Below are 18,063 nucleotides of genomic sequence, written 5' to 3' on the forward strand. Positions count from 1 at the left end.
AGTTTGTTACACAAACGATGTTGAAATAACTGGTCAGCTATATGCCAAAAAAAAAAAAAAAAAAAAAAAGAGGAAAGAACTAGCCTTATATCAGCTAATACACAAAAATTAGCCTAAAAGAGATCACAGACTAAAATGTAAATTCTAAGAGAAAATAAAAGAAAATCTCTGTGACACTGGGTTAGTTTCCATAGGTATAACAACTAAAACATAACACTTAAAAGAAAAAATAAAGCACTGGACTTCGTCAAAACTTAAAAATTCTGCTCTTCTAAAGACCCTGTTAAGAAAATGAAAAGGGAGAGGGCTTCCAAGATGGCCAAATAGGAACAGCTCCGGTCTGCAGCTCCCAGCGAGACTGATGCAGAAGATGGGTGATTTCTGCATTTCCAACTGAGGTACCTGGTTCATCTCACTGGGACTGGCTGGACAGTGGGCGCAGCCCACGGAGGGCAAGCTGAAGCAGGGCAGGGCGTCGCCTCACCCAGGAAGCGCAAGGGGTAGGGGGATTTCCCTTTCCCAGCAAAGGGAAGCTGTGACAGACTGTATCTGCAGAAACAGTACACTTCTGACCAAATGCTGTGCTTTTCTCATGGTCTTAGCAATCCGCAGACCAGGGGATATCCTCCCATGCCTGGCTAGGCGGGTCCCACGTGCATGAAGCCTTGCTCACTGCTAGTGCGACAGTCTGAGATCGAATTGCGACACTGCAGCTTGATGGGGGGAGGGGCATTCGCCATTGCTGAGGCTTGAGTAGCTCACAAGTGTAAACAAAGCAAGGACTGGGCGAAGCCCACTGCAACTCAGCAAGGCTTACTGCCTCTATAGATTTCACCTCTGGGGCAGGGCATTGCAGAACAAAAGGCAGCAGAGAGCTTCTGCAGACTTTAACGTCTCTGTCTGACAGCTCTGAAGAGAGCAGTGATTCTCTCAGCACAGCGTTCGAGCTTTGAGAAGGAACACACTGCCTCCTTAAGCGGGTCCCTGACTCCCGTGTAGCCTGACTGGGAAACACCTCCCAGTAGGGGCCGACAGACACCTCAAACAGGCAGGTGACCCTCTAGGACAAAGCTTCCAGAGGAAGGATCAGGCAGCAATATTTGCTGTTCTGCAGCCTCCACTGGTGATGCCCAGGCAAACAGGGTCTGGAGTGGAACTCCAGCAAACTCCAACAGACCTGCAGCTGAGGGGTCTGTTAGAAGGAAAACTAACAAACAGAGAGGAATAGCATCAACATCAACAAAAAGGACATCCATACAGAAACCCCATCTGTAGGTCACTAACATCAAAGACCAAAGGTAGATAAAACCACAAAGATGGGGCGAAACCAGAGCAGAAAAGCTGAAAATTCCAAAAAACAGAGTGCTGCTTCTCCTCCAAAGGATCGCAGCTCCTCACAAGCAAGGGAACAAAAGTGGACGGAGACTGAGTTTGACATGTTGACAGAAGTAGGTTTCAGAAGGTCAGTAATAACCAACTTCTCGAGCTAAAGGAGCATGTTCTAAACCAATGCAAGGAAGCTATGAACCTTGATAAAACATTCCATGCTCATGAATAGGAAGAATCAATATTGTGAAAATGGCCATACCACCCAAGGTAATGTATAGATCCAATGCTATCCCCATCAAGCTACCATTGACTTTCTTCACAAAATTGGAAAAAACTACTTTAAAGTTCATACGGAACCAAAAAAGAGCCCACATAGCCAAGACAATCTTAAGCAAAAAGAACAAAGCTGGAGGCATCATGCTACCTGACTTCAAACTATACTACAAGGCTACAGTAACCAAAACAGCATGGTACTGGTACCAAAACAGAGATATAGACCAATGGAACAGAACAGAGGCCTCAGAAATAACACCATACATCTACAACCACCTGATCTTTGACAAACCTGACAAAAACAAGCAATGAGGAAAGGATTCCCTATTTAATAAATGGTGCTGGGAAAACTGGCTAGTCATACATAGAAAGCTAAAACTGGATCCCTCCTTAGACCTTATACAAAAATTAACTCAAGATGCATTAAAGACTTAAATGTAAGACCTAAAACAATAAAAACCCTAGAAGAAAACCTAGGAAATACCACTCAGGACATAGGCATGGGCAAAGACTTCATGATTAAAATACCAAAAGTAATGGCAACAAAAGCCAAAATAGACAAATGGGATCTAATTAAACTAAAGAGCTTTGGCACAGCAAAAGAAACTATCATCAGAGTGAACGGGCAACCTACAGAATGGGAGAAAATCTTTGCAATCTACCCATCTGACAAAGGGCTAATATCCAGAATCTACAAAGAACTCAAACAAATTTACAAGAAAAAAACAAACCACCCCATCAAAAAGTGGGCAAAGGATATGAACAGACATTTCTCAAAAGAAGACATTTATGCAGCCAACAGACATATGAAAAAAGGCTCATCATCACTGGTCATCAGAGAAATGCAAACCAAAACCACAATGAGATAACATCTCATGCCAGTTAGAATGGTGATCCTTAAAAAGTCAGGAAACAACAGATGCTGGAGAGGATGTGGAGAAATAGGATCACTTTTACACTGCTGGTGGAAGTGTAAATTACTTCAACCATTGTGGAAGACAGTGTGGCAAGACATTGTGCACATGTACCCTAGAACTTAAAAGTATAATAATAAGAAAAAAAAGAAAATGAAAAGGTAAACAACAGAGAAAATATTTGCAAACACGTAACAAAGACTTGTGAAGAAAATATACAGAGTGCTCAAATCTTAATATAAGAAAATATGCAACCTAATTAAAAAATGGGAAAAGGGTTTGACTAGCACATTACCAATGAATACATACAGATGGTAAATAAGTGCATGAAAATATGCTCAATATCATTAGTCATTAAGGGAAAACCACAATAAGGTATCACTACACACCCATCAGAATAAGTAAAATTTTTTCAAACTAACAATATCAACTGCTAGTGAGAACACAGAACAACTGAGTCTTTCATACATTGAGAGCAGGAATGCAAAATAGTACAGCCACTTTGGAAAATAGTTTGGCAGCTTCTTATGAAGTAAAATACATCCTTAACATGCATCCCAGGAATCCCACACCTAGGTATTTACCCAGGAGAAACAAAAACATGTTCGTACAAAATCTGTGCAGGAGTATTTACACAGTTTTATTTACAACTGCCAAAAACATAAACAACTCAAATATCCAGCAACAGGTGAATTGGTAAACAAACTGATATATCCACAAAATGGAATACTGCTCAGCAATGAAAGGAAAGCACTAACACAACACAGAGGAATCTCAAATGCATTATGCTAAGTGGAAAAAAATCAGACTAAAAAGCTGCATACTGTATAATTTCATTTATAAAACATTCTGGAAAAGGCAAAAAAAAAAAAAAAAAAAAAAATCACAGGGACACAAAACAGATCAGTAACTGCCAGAGATGAGGGTGAGGAGAGGGGCTGACTGAAAAGGGAGCCAAAAGAACTTTCTGGGTTGATGGAACTATTCTATATCTTGATTGTGATGGTAGTTATACACAACTGTGTGCACTTGTCAGAAATCATACAACTGTACACTAAAAAGGGTGAATTTTAAATTTATACCTTTATCTTAAAAAATTCCAAGTATCAAAAGGAAATACAACAAAAACATTTAGTTTTTGAGTACCTCACAACTATGGCAACAGATTCCAACCGAGAAGTGATAAAGGCCTTCGTGATTTCTGGTGCATAAGTGTCTAATAGATGGGGTTCAGTTGATTTCACAAAAGGAACAGATGCTACCATCCTTTGCCACAGAGTTAATAAATAATGAACACTGTTAGGAGCAAATTCCCAATGCTACAAAAAAATAAAGCAGAAGTTATTTAAAATATTACATCTTCCTATAACAAGAATTACAGAACAAAGTTACTAAACATACATTTTTAAAATTTTATTCTTATCAAATAACTAATGAACACTTAATATAGCAAATTTGTAAATGCAAAACAGTATAAAGAAACCAACAACTCTATTATTTTACCACCCGGAGTAACATTAAAATATGACTCTACTTCCCTCTAATCATTCCATGAATATTTTTCAGAGTTGATATCATGTGAAAAATATAGTTTCATAACCTCTCCCTTAAACTTATAAAAAAAAAACTTTTCATAGTATAATCTGCAAAAATTTTATTTCTTCACATAGTTTTATTATAGTTTCTCAAGCCATTCTTCAATTATTAGATATTTAAGTAGCTTCTCAATTTTTATTATATACATTGCAATGAACTTTTTTACCTAAAACTCTGCAATTAACATTTCCAGCAAAGTAATCAAATTCATAGATATTTCTAAAATACCCCCACCAACCCTTACCAGGAAGTTTTTTAAAACTGGCTACAGTTTAATATAATTACATATTTTTACCTACCTGTAGGCTAGTAATGGTAAAATTAGCAATCAATCTAATAACTTCAGGATATTCTTTCACCGTAACTAATTCTCCCAGCTGATAATTTGTCTTTAAGCGAGCCAAAAATCGACAAAATTCATGATAATTACCTGGATCAGACAAACCCTAAATTATGAGACAAAAAGAAAAGCCTTAAAAACAAGCCAACCTACTGACAATAAAATTAGTAAAACCCCAAAGCATCTTAAGTCTCCCAATTCTCATGGGTACTTACTTAAAATACTCTGTGTCAACTGGATAGTTAATAATGTAAAAAAACAGAGGAATTTCTGCTAGGTTTAGTTTTGTCATCAATGATTAATAATAAAGAATCCAAAGTAGAGGTCTTGGAAGAAGATCTGCATCACAATGACTAAACTATAATTTTTGAGAAGCTATTATAGTACACAAAAGCGTGTATGTGTGTGTGTGTGTACTGTGGTTTAAACAGAAGTCAACAAAGGACCTGGAAAATATTTACGATTAAAAGTAAACTCTAGGAAAGAACAATACTCACCAGACTTAAATGGTGTATACTAGCACACAAATAACAGAAATTTTCTGAATTAAACTAATATTTATTGAGTATCTACAGGCACTGTACCCTCAAGCAACTCCGTGTCTCTCCACGTCTCTCGTCATTCAAACAAATTACTGCAATGTTAGGAATAACACTGAACAAATAACTAAAGTTGAGGAGGACAGATTAAAAAAAAAGAACAAAAAAGGTCCTGCCCAGTTGTCTGTAAGCTACTTGAAAAGAGTTTTAGTATGCACTGCAGCTGGCATGAAACAGAATTCATATCTTTGTAAAACAGAAAGTCTCTAAGCAATTTCATTCATACAAGCTCCATGAAATATACAGAAAATAGAATCTAATTATTAAGGACAAATAACCAAAAAAATGTTGTAATCATGGATCTTTAAAGCATGTCTGTGATTCTAAAACAACCTAACATTCATACCAACTTTTACAGCCATGAAACATCAACATAAGGATGTTGGAAAATCATTTAAGATAAATTATCAGGTATTAGCATATTATCTTCCACCTATCGGTTGATGATAGTTAAACTAAAAACTTTAAACTATATTGGTAAAATCCTCTTTATCAGCTAAACAGAAAATTTCACAACTATCCTAACATTGAAAAGATAAAATAAATGCATAACCCATAAAGTACTTCTGAGATATGCAAAAACAACTGCTTTTTGTAGAACATTCTTATTGAACAAAGATATTACATATCACCCCCCAAAATTAATAACCAAGAGAATTAGATAAACCTCCTTAAATCATTTAATCTTTAAAAATCTGTATTTTACAGATATTTTAAACCAAAAACAAAATAAAAAGTAAAACAAAATATTTTATCTAAGCATCCAAAATCATTCAATAGCAGCTTTGCAATTCTCTGAAATGAATATTGGCAATGAAGCTCTAAAGTTAATGCAGAAAAGATTATAAAATCTACAAACTCTTACTTGTCCACAAGAGGGCAAGAAAACATTATTTCATAATTTAAGGCCACTTGCTCCCATATTAACATTCACATTTATATTATGTCTTCTAGTTCAGAAGGTGGACGTACTGAATTAATCACTTCAGTAGTTTAAGAAGTGCAAACAAAGAAATGTAATAGAATAGTAAAAGACAGAAGCATTGTAAGATACATAATCTCTAGTCATCTTTGCCTAAAAGAAAAAAATAGGAGAAACACGGAAGTCAGCCATGGAAACAATCATTTTTAAAAACTACCCATCTCTACTACAAATGAGATCTAAGAGCTGAGCATGGTGGCTCATGCCTGTAATCCCAGCACCATGGGAGGCCAAGGCAGGTGGATCACTAGAGGTCAGGAGTTCAAGACCAGCCTGGCCAACATGTTGAAACTCCATCTCTAATAACAATACAACAATTAGCAGGGGTGGTGGTGCATGCCTGTAATCCCAGCTACTCAAGAGGCTGAGGCAGGAGAATCGCTCGAATCCAGGAGGCAGAGGTTGTAGTGGGCCAAGATCGTGCCATTGCATTCCAGCCTGGGCAACAGAGCAAGACTTCATCTCAAAAAAAAAGAAAAGAGCTCTAAGGAAGATAAATATGATACTAAATATTTTCTTCCAGAATCATAATAAATTCATGATGAGTTTATTATGTGCCTTTAGCTGAAAAACTGTATCTGTATATGCTAAGTATTAAATTACTTCATAAATACCTGAGGGTTTTCAAGTATCCTTTTTACTCCCTTAATTAAATTACCAAGGTACTTGGCACGTTCAGGACTGTTAAATAAGGACCTTCTCGTCGAAGCAAACTGAACTAAACATGAAAGTGCCTAAAAAATACCAAAAAAATTTCATTTCAATTTTCAAAGTAACTGTGGCCACATGTAAGGAATACTAGTCTTTACATTTAAAATGAATTTAATCTTAATGCATTATAGAATATAATACATTATAATGCAATATAAAAAGCATTATAGAACATAAAAATAATAAAAGCTAAATATCATCAACCACTTCCACCACCCACAATCCTTCTACCCCATCATTAAAATTCCTATTTGTATGTATTTCCCTCCAACGTTCTTTCATTAACAAAATCTGCCAGTTCAAGGCCTGGACATGCTATACATTTAATAGGCTCTCAATTGCTTATGATGCCCAGTTCCATTTTCTAATGAATCAGGTTTTCTACCAAAAACAAAACATGGTTTTGTGGTACAGGCATGTTTGGAAAACAGTGCACATTATGTACTGTGGTATCCAGTGGGAGGGGGTGGGGGAACCTGTAATTTAATCCAGCATATTCCAAATTTAGTTGGTCAAGGAATATTTTACACCATCCATTAGCATCTTAAAAAACAGTCTGAAAATGGTGCTGGAAAAGGTAGGTACTTTATGGTAAGAAAAGAGACAAAAATCAAATGATGCCGTTTTTAGATGTGCTCCAGTTTGCCACAGCCCCTACCGTTAGAACCTAAAACCCAAATTAAAAACAAAAACAAAAAACTCCTTAGAAAACTCAGAAGTACAAGCACGGGAACCACTGGTGTATTAAAAACACCTGGGGCTTGGGGGCAAAAAAGACCTGTGTTTGAATCTCAATGCCAGTATCTTCTTTGTTGCCCTGGGGGAAGTCACTTAAGTCAATCTGGGTCTGTTTTCTGTTTTTCTGGGTCTACATAGTGGGGATTTTATTATTTATCTTTCAGGGCCACTTTGAGGATTAAGTGAGATAAGTATCACACAATAAATAGGACATGTCCAGTAAATGTTCGTTACTATCTCTCAAAGCAGCTGTTTTCTACTTTATTTTTTAAGCACTGGTACCTTTTTTGTTTTATCCCAAAACGTAATTACATGAAACCATGATTTTTAAACAACTAAAAGCAAGACTGTTGTGACTGAAAGACAGAAGGCTGTGGCCCCAACTGGAAACATGAGGTACCCTAAGAAACCCAGTTTAAAAAGCACTACCTTAAACTCCAGATTCAAGAGAAGACATGTTTTTTTTTTTTAAAGGACATTTCTGTGAATGCTTTCCTCCCTTTTAGGCAACAAGATACCTAAACATAAATATTGCTGATATATACTTTAAATCTGGAATATGTTTTTTCAGAAAATGGCAATATAAGAACTCCCCAGCTTTACTTCTGCAAGTTTAAACATTAAACTTAACTTACAATTTTTTAATAACCTTGACATATTTGCTTTAGGCTCCGCAAAGATGGAGCTCAGAGTCTCAAAGTTCTATGTAACTATGGAGTATCAAGAACTTTTTAAGCATGCAACAGAATTTACACTGATTCAAAAAACAAATAAATAACTGGCTTGATGCACACAATTCAAGTGAGTAGATTCCCTTCCTTTCTTATTCAGAGATCTGAAGGGGGTAGCCTTCTGTCAAACCTAAGACATGGACCAGGCAAGGTTGAGGAAGAGTTAAAGAGTAGTAGAAGGGAAAGTTCTTGTGTGGTGGTCAGCTGCTGGACTTAGGCCCTATGGGAACTGAGTAGGAAAAAAATATATATTTAGAGATTGGGAGGTTGTCCTGGCTCTGGGCAAGAGCTAAATTAACAGTTACTGGTTCTAGGCTCACCCATGAAATAAATTTATGTAATGTTGACACAACAAAAATCTGACAAATAGTTTAAGCAGTATACATCCCAGAAAATATAAGAACTTATTGTGAAATGTAAATTCAATTGAATATATAGACAGAATTTTTGAAGTAAATATATACCACTCCTTATTTAAATTAGATAAAAATCACAGGTATTTTTAATGAAGTAATGAATGACTTTTACTTACTAACTGAGACAGTAGTGGTGGAAGTGAATGATACAAATTGAAGAAAAGATCCAGTGTTTCTGGTTCCAGGAAAACTGGGGAAAAAAAATATTTTCTAACACCTTTACTTTCAATTCAGAGACCTTAACAAAGTAAGACAATATCACACAAACTGAGAAATCCAAGCCCTCTGCATGTGGCCATTCCTTCCAGTTAGGCCTATTTTTAATTCCTAGCTATTTTCCTTTGAAAGCTGAAATAATACAGAGAGAAATTAACTAGTGAGGCTCTTCCTCATTTCTATGTAGCACTACAACTTGAACTGGAAAAATCTTCTATTTTCATTTGTAATAAAGTAATATAAACATTGAGAATTCAAACAGTATCAAAAAGTAAACAGTACTAAAAAGCTTATAATAAAAAAAAACTGTACCCTGTTCCATTCCAACTGCTTTTCAACTCTTTTGCTATAGTTACATTCATAATAGCCTATATTATTTCTTCATTTGATTGTTTTACTTTAGACATTTCTTCATTTGATTGTTTTACTTTAGACATCAACTGTAACGCTTTAGCTGTCTAATCACTAATGCCACATCTCTACCACTCTCTCCACAATCAATCCTCTCAAAAACCCATCCACTATCATCACAATTTGTGATTAAATCAATTCCATGTGTTTACATGTATTATGACTATGTACATAATATTAACGGCTGAGCTGTAATTACATCACATTTCTAATACTCACTGGACTTAATCATAGCATCTTTTCTGTGCTTAGTTGTGTATGTGTCACTAATTCTCTCCAAATGCTCTGACGGATTGGCACAATGTTCTTCATGACATGTTCCACAACATCAATAGCATCAAATAACCCATCATTTGCATTCACCCACCCCTACTTCCCAGAGCCTTCAACGTGAACTGGTTGCTCCTTAACTTTATTGTACAACTGTAGGCTTTTTATGTCTTTCACTGTCATCTTGTGTTCAAGTGCCCATTTCCCAAATTCCATTATCTTCCACTTTCTTTGTTTGTACATCAAGTAGCTTCCTGAGAGCAAGTACATAAGGGACAAATTTTGGAAGGACTTGCATAGCTGAAAATGTCTTTATTCTATCTTAGATTTGATAAGTTTGGTCTAGTTTGGAAACAATTTTCCCTCAGGAGCCTGAAGATACTACTCTGTTGTCTTCTAGCTTTCAGTGCTGCTGTTGAGAAGTCTAATACCTTCTTGACCCCAATCCTTTGTAGGAGGAGACTTAGACTTACTCTTTTCTTTCTGGTAAGTTTTAGAATTTTTTCTTTATCCTTACTATTCTAAAATGTCATGATTATAAAACTTAGTGAATATCTTTTTTCATTCATTATGCTGGGAACTTGGTGGGATCTTTCCGTTCAAAAAATGCACACGCTTCAGCGCTGAGAACATTTTGGGTTACTGTCTGTTGGCAAATTTCCTTCTTTCTCCATCCTCTCTTTCTAGAACTCCTAACCACCACACCTCCTTAACTTCATCTTCTAGTTTTCTTATGTTTTTCCTATCAAACATCTCCTTGCTTTTTTGTTCTACATTCTATATTGTGTTAACTTTGTCTTACAACTTTTCTACTGGATGTTTTATTTTGGCAACTGTCCTGTAAATTTGGAACATTCTCTAAACAATATCCTGTCCTTGTTTCAGGGATGCATTATCTTATCATCTCTCTGGGCATATTCATCATATCTTTCTGAAGTTTATTTCTACTTTTCACCTTGTCTCTGTTGCTACTAACTACCCTCCATTTTAAAATTAAACTTTTTGAGATAACTGTAGATTCATATGCAGTTGCAAAAAATAATACAGAAAGACACCGTGAACTCCTACCCATTTTCCTACAATGGTAATTTCTTGCAAAGCTACAGTATAATATCTCAACCAGGAAACTCACATTGATACAATCCACAATCTTATTCAGATTTCCCAGTTTTACATCTACTTGTGTGTGTATAGATCTGTGTGTTTAGTCGGTGAAATTTTTTTTTACATGTATTGGTTCATGTTTCCATCATCATAGTCAAGATACAGAACACAAAGTCCCCTTTTGTTGTTGTAGTTTCTGATCTCCATATTAGAAGTTTTTCACAAAATTAATACTGTTCCTCTATTATATCTGATATCCATGATTATGAGGCCTCTCCAATTTTATTTCTTGAGAAAAAAAAAACTCTGGTCTTGGAAAGTAAAGTAGAACAGGTAGAGAAAAGGGAGGAAAAGGCAGTCACCTAGCTGCACAGGTGGTAGAGAAGATCCTGGAGAATTTAACTGTTCTGAGTATAGACTTTTTATCAAACCCCGTCAGCCCCGTTTCCCAATTCTGAGTTCAGAGGTACCTTAGGTGCCACCATTTTTCTGGAACATGGGAGAACAAATTAGCTTCCTTTTTCTTGGTATCCCTTTCTATAAGCAAGTTGTAACTCTGCTCTTCTAGGTCACTTAATCTAATTCATTCTCTTTATAACACTGAAAAAAATGTTGACATCTCTTGACAACTCTTCATACTAAACTTTTTTCTTTCTCATGACGACTCTTCATATTAAACTTTTTTCTTACTTGATCTCCAAGTTGTTGAAATCTGCACTGTGCAAAGATCATTTGCAGAATCATCTATTGAACTGCCAATGAAGTCAAAGTAAAGGCAGTTAAGGACCAGTTTCAAGACCTTCATTACCAGATTTTGCTAACATTGATCCTGAAGGTTTAAAGGTTTGGCAGCCGACACCTGAAAATGATCATAAACAGAGTGGAATCCTGTCCATTTAGCTCTAGCGCAGTCCTTGTTTTTCTTTTTTCCAAAATCAAAATATGGAGGTTACTATAATACAAATTAGAGAAAACATTTAAATATTAGCCATCAGCAGCTACTTCAGGTTACAAATTCATTTGAGCTCTTTTTTTAATTCCTAGCAAAAAGATAACCATACACAGGGAAACTATATTGCTTAATACTGTGCCTTTATGTTGATGACCCTTCACACCAAACTTTTTTCTTACTTGTTCTCCAAGTTGTTGGAATCTGCACTGTGCAAAGATCATCTGCAGATTCATCTGCTGAACTGCCAATGAAGTCAAAGTTAAGGCAGTTAAGGACCAGTTTCAAGACCTGCATTACCAGATTTTGCTGACATTGATCCTGAAGATTTAAAGGTTTGGCCAACACCTGAAAAAAGTATAAAATCAAAACACTGTGAAATACATCAATAAATTTACACTTCATGAATTAAAATAATTTTTCAATGTCAAATGAAAACTAGTAAAAGAGTTTACAAAGTTATACTGTTCCATATATGAGGAAGTAATGTTACTTTCTTCAAGAAAAACTGGGTTAACTTCATGCATAAAACAATCACATTCAGCTAATAAAGGCAATCAGAACTCTGAATGTTGGAGGAAACTCACAAAGCTTCTGGAGAACAATCCTATTTCCAAAATAATGCCCATTCTCATACAAACCGAAAACAATTATACCTTTTAGAGATATATTGTGAAATATTTATAGAGGAAATTATATGAAATTTGGGATTCTGCTTGATAAATAAAGAAGTGGGTAGGTAGGAATAGAGGGAAAACAAGATTGGCCATGAGTTGCTACTGTTTAACTGGCTGATAGCTTAACTGGTTATTCTATCTACTTTTGTGTATGTTAAAATTTTCTATGCTAAAAGGAAAATTTTAAGATAATAGAAGGTCTTTGGGTCTGACATAGTGTGGCAGTTGTCATGTTACTATACCAAAGAATTGAAATAATTGGAAACTAGTGCTTATTGGAGCATACTTGCAGAAATGCTGTATTATACCAATTATCAGGTTTGAACAGCATGATGGAGTCTCTATATCACACAAGAGAAGACAGAATCATTATGAATCATGCTATCACTAATATTCAATAGGGCACTAAGTAGCAAATGGGGAAATACTATTTCCCAAAGACGTTGTTAAAGTCAATGATCTTGGCTAAACTATGAATAAATTTTGATAGTTGATGAATCAGGAAAATATTGTCATTTCATTTTTCATCTGTATCCTATCAAAATATAAGCAAGCAGATAAAGAAACTAATACTCAATTCGCTTCCGTAATTAAAGAATCTACACTGTGAAGGCAATGAAACTGCTACCTAAAGATAAGTTATTAGATTCCCTTTAGGTTTCACCTTCTCATATGCCCAGTGAGTAAAAGTGAATTTTTTGGAACTGCTTACAGATTTATGCAAATTTACTATACTTAAGTCTGTCCACAATAATTCTTTAGAAGGCAGAACTGGGGGGAAAATCCAACTGAAATTATTTTGAAACTCTTAAAATTTCCCAAATATTCTAACTAGGAAGTTGAATTTGAATTATTAAATAACTTACCTCTTTTAAAAGAGAGCATGCTAGCACTAAAATGTCTTTGAGAGAAGTATCACGAAATGAGGTAGCTATTTTCCTGTGTTTTGCTGAAGGTCTAGAATAATCAACCTAAAAAGATAAAGATGAAATTAGTTTAACCAGACCTATGAAAAAGCAAAGCAAAATTTATTTTAAAAAAAAAAAAAAGGAAATAAACTTGAGTAGAACCCAAGTTTCTAGACTGTTTTAATTTAATGTTCTTCCTACAACCCAATTCTAAAAACCCAAGTGAATCACACTTTCAGAGGCAGTATAAATACAGATTACAAAATAAAAATAGATATTAAGACTATTAACTCCTGAACCACGTACCATATTTTACACCATGCAGTAACAACTTCCCTGTTCCTCACATTCCACCTGTAAAATGAGAAATCTCCAAGACAATCTCCAAATTCTAACTTTGTCTATGAATAAGCAAACTGAATTAGCCACAGAAAAATTCTCCTAGTTGAAAGTGATATTCCTATATATACCATATATGTCATTGGTTCATATATCTTTTGATACTATGAAAACAAGGCAGAAATTATAAATAATCAGAAATCTGATTTATTATATAAGGAATAGTATATTCCCTCTGAATACTTTATTAGCTAATGACAAATAATTTTTAAGAATAAACTAAGACTAGCTATTAGGCCTCTAACCTAAAATGTAGTATATTCAAAATTATACTATTAATACCATTAATATTCCCATTTATCAATAGGAAACAGGCAAAGCTGAAGCCTGACACTCATGCTAACATTAACACTATGGTCTACAGTTGCTATAGCATTACTATTTATTTTTATTGCTATGTGGAAGAAGAAAACAAACCATTTTCCTTGCTAGTGTTTATAGATTGGAAAGAAGCAATGGGCTCAAAACTGATTATGTGATACCTCCTAAGCTCCAACATATAATTTAGATTATACTCAATTGCCATATTTCCTTATAAAACATGAAACATAACAGAAGGCCAAATGATTACACAAAGTAGTTATGGAACCTATACCCAATGTGTAAGATTTAAATTAGCATTTTCAGTGTTCCTAATTTTTTTTTTTCAACTTTCATGTTAGCTTGTGGGGGTACATGTGTAGGTTTGCTGCCTGGGTACACTGCATGTTGCTGAGGTTTGGGGTATGAATGATCCTGTCACCCAAAAGTTAGTTTTTCAACCTTTACTCCTTTCTATCTCTCCCCTGTCTAGTAGTCCCCAGTTTCTATCGTTGCCATCTTTATGTCCACGAGTATCTAGTGTTTAGCTCCCACTGGTAAGTGAGAACATGTGGTATTTGGTTTTCTGCTGCTGCATTAATTTGCTTAGGATAAGGGCCTCCAGCTGCATCCATGTTGCCGCAAAGGACATGATTTCATTATTTGTTATGGCTGCATAACATTCTATGGTATACGCGTATTTTCTTTATCCAATCCACCATCAGTGGGTACTAAGGTTGATTCCATGTCTTTGCTGTTCTGGATAGTACTGCAATGAACATGTAAGTGCATGTTTCTTTTTGACAGATTTGGGTTTTGGGGGATATATACTCAGTAATAGGATTGCTGGGTTGAATAGTACTTCTATTTTAAGTTCTTTGAGAAATCTCCAAACTACTTTCCACAGTGGCTGAACTAATTTACATTCCCACCAACATAAGAGTTTCCTTTTCTCCACAGCCTTGCTAGCATCTTGGCTTTTTGACTATTTAATAATGGCCATTCTGACTGGTGTGAGATGGTATTTCATTGTGGTTTTGACTTGCATTTCTATGATGATTAGTAACGTGGAACATTTCTTCATGTTTTTTGGCCACTTGCCTTCTTTTGAGAAGTGTCTGTTCACGTTTTCTGCCTATTTTTAATGCCTCTCTTGATTAATTTAAATCAAGTCTCAAAGTCTGTCTCTCCTACACTTTCCCCAATATATAAAAATATTTTTCCTTAATACAAATTAAAAGCAAAGAGCATTATAATTGCAATTTATAAAGTATTCTTCACATATTATTTCGCTTATTCTTTCAAACTAATCTGTGAGACACACTTTATCTTTTTAAAACACGAGTTTTGAAATAAAGGACAACTTTAAAAGATGAGAAATTCAAGTTTACAGGCACACTATCTTAGACTAACTTCTCACTCCTATCATATCCATAATATGGAAAGAAACTTAGGTGTACTGAGCACTTTCTACACACTAAGTCCTGTGCAAGTTAATATAATCTTAGTAAGATCCATGTAAGTAGTTGTCATTCTCACTTTACAGGTAACAATATAAGTTTTAAAGAAGCTAAGAAGTTTGTAAAAGGTAAAAATAGAGCAAAAATACCACTCCACGTCTTATCCCAGAGTTATATTAAAGGACTGCATGCTTGTTTCACTTGGGTTACTCATTCAGATATCCAATCTTTTAAGAAGAAGGATTGCACATCCATTTTCTATTGCATATATATACCTCTACCTCGGAGGCACGGGATGTTTTACTTCTTAATGACTAGATAGCGAATATACTCCAGGAACAGAAACTCTAGCTTCTAGAACAGCAGGATATCTTATATAATCCTCCTAACTTTTAGGAAAACTCAAGCATAGATCCTATTCTTAAAAGACACATCCTGTTATGGATACTACATGAATTTATCTGGCTCATATCTGATAACCAGAATATTTAATTATCCTCATGCATTATAGATCTCTCTACTTCCTGGTTCAGAAATGCTTAACAAATGCTAGCTGAAATTGTAAATGTCATAAAATTAGGCTGAATGAAATGTCTCCACAGAAGCCATATATATTTTTCACCATATAAAGCCAAAATCACACTTCAGACCTTAAAGCTTTTCTTAAAAGGTGCCTGGTTCAACGCAAGAAAAGCTTGGACTATCTTGTGCCAGAAGGTAAGAAAGAACCCAAAGAATGGTGAGGAAATGTCAATGGACACAAAGATCAGCTTGAAAAAGGTCCTATTGGTCAAATCTTGGAAAATCTGGGCAACAAAACAAATAATGTTAGCAATGAATTATAACCTATTAAAGAAAATGAAACAAGAAATCCATAGTAATACAAATTAACAAATCAGTAAGTTGAAAGTCTGATAAGGAACAAAATATTTTCAGAGACTTCAGTACCTTTTCACAAAATATGTATTAATTACAACAGGGAAAAAATAAGTCTACAATGGGGGAGCCTGGAGGAGTTCATCTTAATTAAGAGATCAAAGTGAACATCATCAGTAATGTGACAAATCATCACGTGCTTCCTGATAGGAGGCAATGAGATGGCCACAGTATCATTTCTGTGACATTCCTGACAAATTCACATAAGCCGAATCTAATAATGAGGAAATAGACAATCCCAAATTGAGGGACGTTTTACAAAACAACTGGCCTATAATCTTCATAAATGTCAAGGCCATGAAAGTGAAAAAGATTGAGAAATTCTTCTCCAGTTTGAAGGAGACTAATAAAACAGAAGAACTAAATGTGATACACAATCCTAAACTGGTTCTTTTGCTAGAAAGAGTGTTTTGAGGATAACCGGTGAAACTTGAATGGGGTATGAGGATTAGATAGTGGGAATAATTCCAGTGTTCATTTTCTGATTTTAACATTGTATTGTGGTTATGTAAAAGAACGTCTTTGTGTGTAGGAAATACACTAAATTCCCTGGTGGTGGAGAACCATGTCAGCAACTTAGTGTTAAATAGTTGAGAAAAAACTTCTCTGGACTATACTTACAACTTTTCTGCAAGTTTGCTAGTTTAAAAAAAGAAGCTAACCTATTGCTCTCTAAACTACACATTTACCAGAACTTCACATTAACTATTCTTATTTCAGTGATACTCTAAACACAGCAAACTCTCATTTCCAGAGCAGACTATTTTCCTATTATGCTGAGAAGCAGGAAACGAATCAAACTGCTAGTTTCAAAATTAGCAAAAAAGTTGTAAAATGAAGATGACAAGTACATGAGATTATCATACTATTCTCTTCACTTTTATGAAAATATTTAAATGTAGTTTTTTTGGAAGGAAGCTACAGTTCTTCAGACATATTTAGAGTTCAATAAGATTATCCCTGTCATAACATCCCTGCCGACACAGTATTATTAATAGATACCTATGTACACACAAACACATAGCACATACTCTGGGGCGGAGGAGGCAGGAAGGTGACAGCCGTGATAAGTTAAGAGATCACTTTAAATTTTAGAAATCCATCCTATAAATCTAAAAATATTTTCTAATTTCTTATTGAACACAAGTAGAAAATGGTTCTTTTGTATTTTTTTATGCACATGGCTATATTGTTACTCCAAAGGGAGCTGGCAAGTGATCCTGGGTATGCAAGCTCTTCTACATACATACATCTATATGTGTGCATGGACATGCATGCACACACGCAAACACGTACCACTGAAGATGACAGTTTTTAAACACTACATTCCTCTTTATTATAAAATTATTCCACATAGAAAGCAACTTCTGCTTTCATTCTGTTTAGAACCATGTTATGTGCAAACAAACATGTTCAGATCATAAAAGCACTGTTGGGGAGAAGTACAGCTTCTGAAAACTCTCCTGGTACAGGGTAAAAATCCAAGCTAGGAGCCATAAAGTGAAAAAAGGCCTGTTTTGTTTTTTAATATAAACATTTATTATTATAAAATCAACTGGTTTGATAAGTAATTATTTTAAAAATGTTAATACCAATACATGTTAAGTGTACAAATTAGAATTCTTTTGAACAAACAAGTTCTTATCTAAAGAAGAAACAAAACTTCCTTAATAGTTGGAATAAAATCTATCCCTGAATAGTTAGTGGATATTACACAGAAATATTTATATTATGTTCCTCTATTCCCAGTACCTATTTTTACAGAATCAGGAGAATTTAAATAGAATATCAAAATATAAATGAC

At 35.0% G+C, this 18,063-nt stretch overlaps 1 protein-coding gene across 3 annotated transcripts in view; it reads right to left on the reverse strand.

Moving 5' to 3' along the window:
- RANBP17 (RAN binding protein 17) overlaps nt 1-18,063 on the reverse strand; it is a 425,055-nt gene that overhangs the window by 359,064 nt on the left and 47,928 nt on the right. For 2 of the 3 annotated variants that reach the window (XM_073010527.1, XM_008015284.3), the window contains exons 6-11: nt 13,123-13,227; nt 11,762-11,927; nt 8,746-8,819; nt 6,648-6,767; nt 4,412-4,558; nt 3,663-3,835 (exon numbers count right to left, since the gene is read on the reverse strand). In XM_073010527.1, coding sequence (XP_072866628.1) covers nt 3,663-3,835; nt 4,412-4,558; nt 6,648-6,767; nt 8,746-8,819; nt 11,762-11,927; nt 13,123-13,227 — 785 coding nt within the window. Of the gene's footprint in view, nt 1-3,662; nt 3,836-4,411; nt 4,559-6,647; nt 6,768-8,745; nt 8,820-11,320; nt 11,555-11,761; nt 11,928-13,122; nt 13,228-18,063 lie in introns of those variants that run through there. The other variant, XM_008015285.3, reaches the window with a different exon arrangement.

The sequence above is a fragment of the Chlorocebus sabaeus genome, chromosome 23, assembly GCF_047675955.1.
Source record: "Chlorocebus sabaeus isolate Y175 chromosome 23, mChlSab1.0.hap1, whole genome shotgun sequence".
In the NCBI taxonomy this organism is placed as follows: Eukaryota; Metazoa; Chordata; class Mammalia; order Primates; family Cercopithecidae; genus Chlorocebus; species Chlorocebus sabaeus.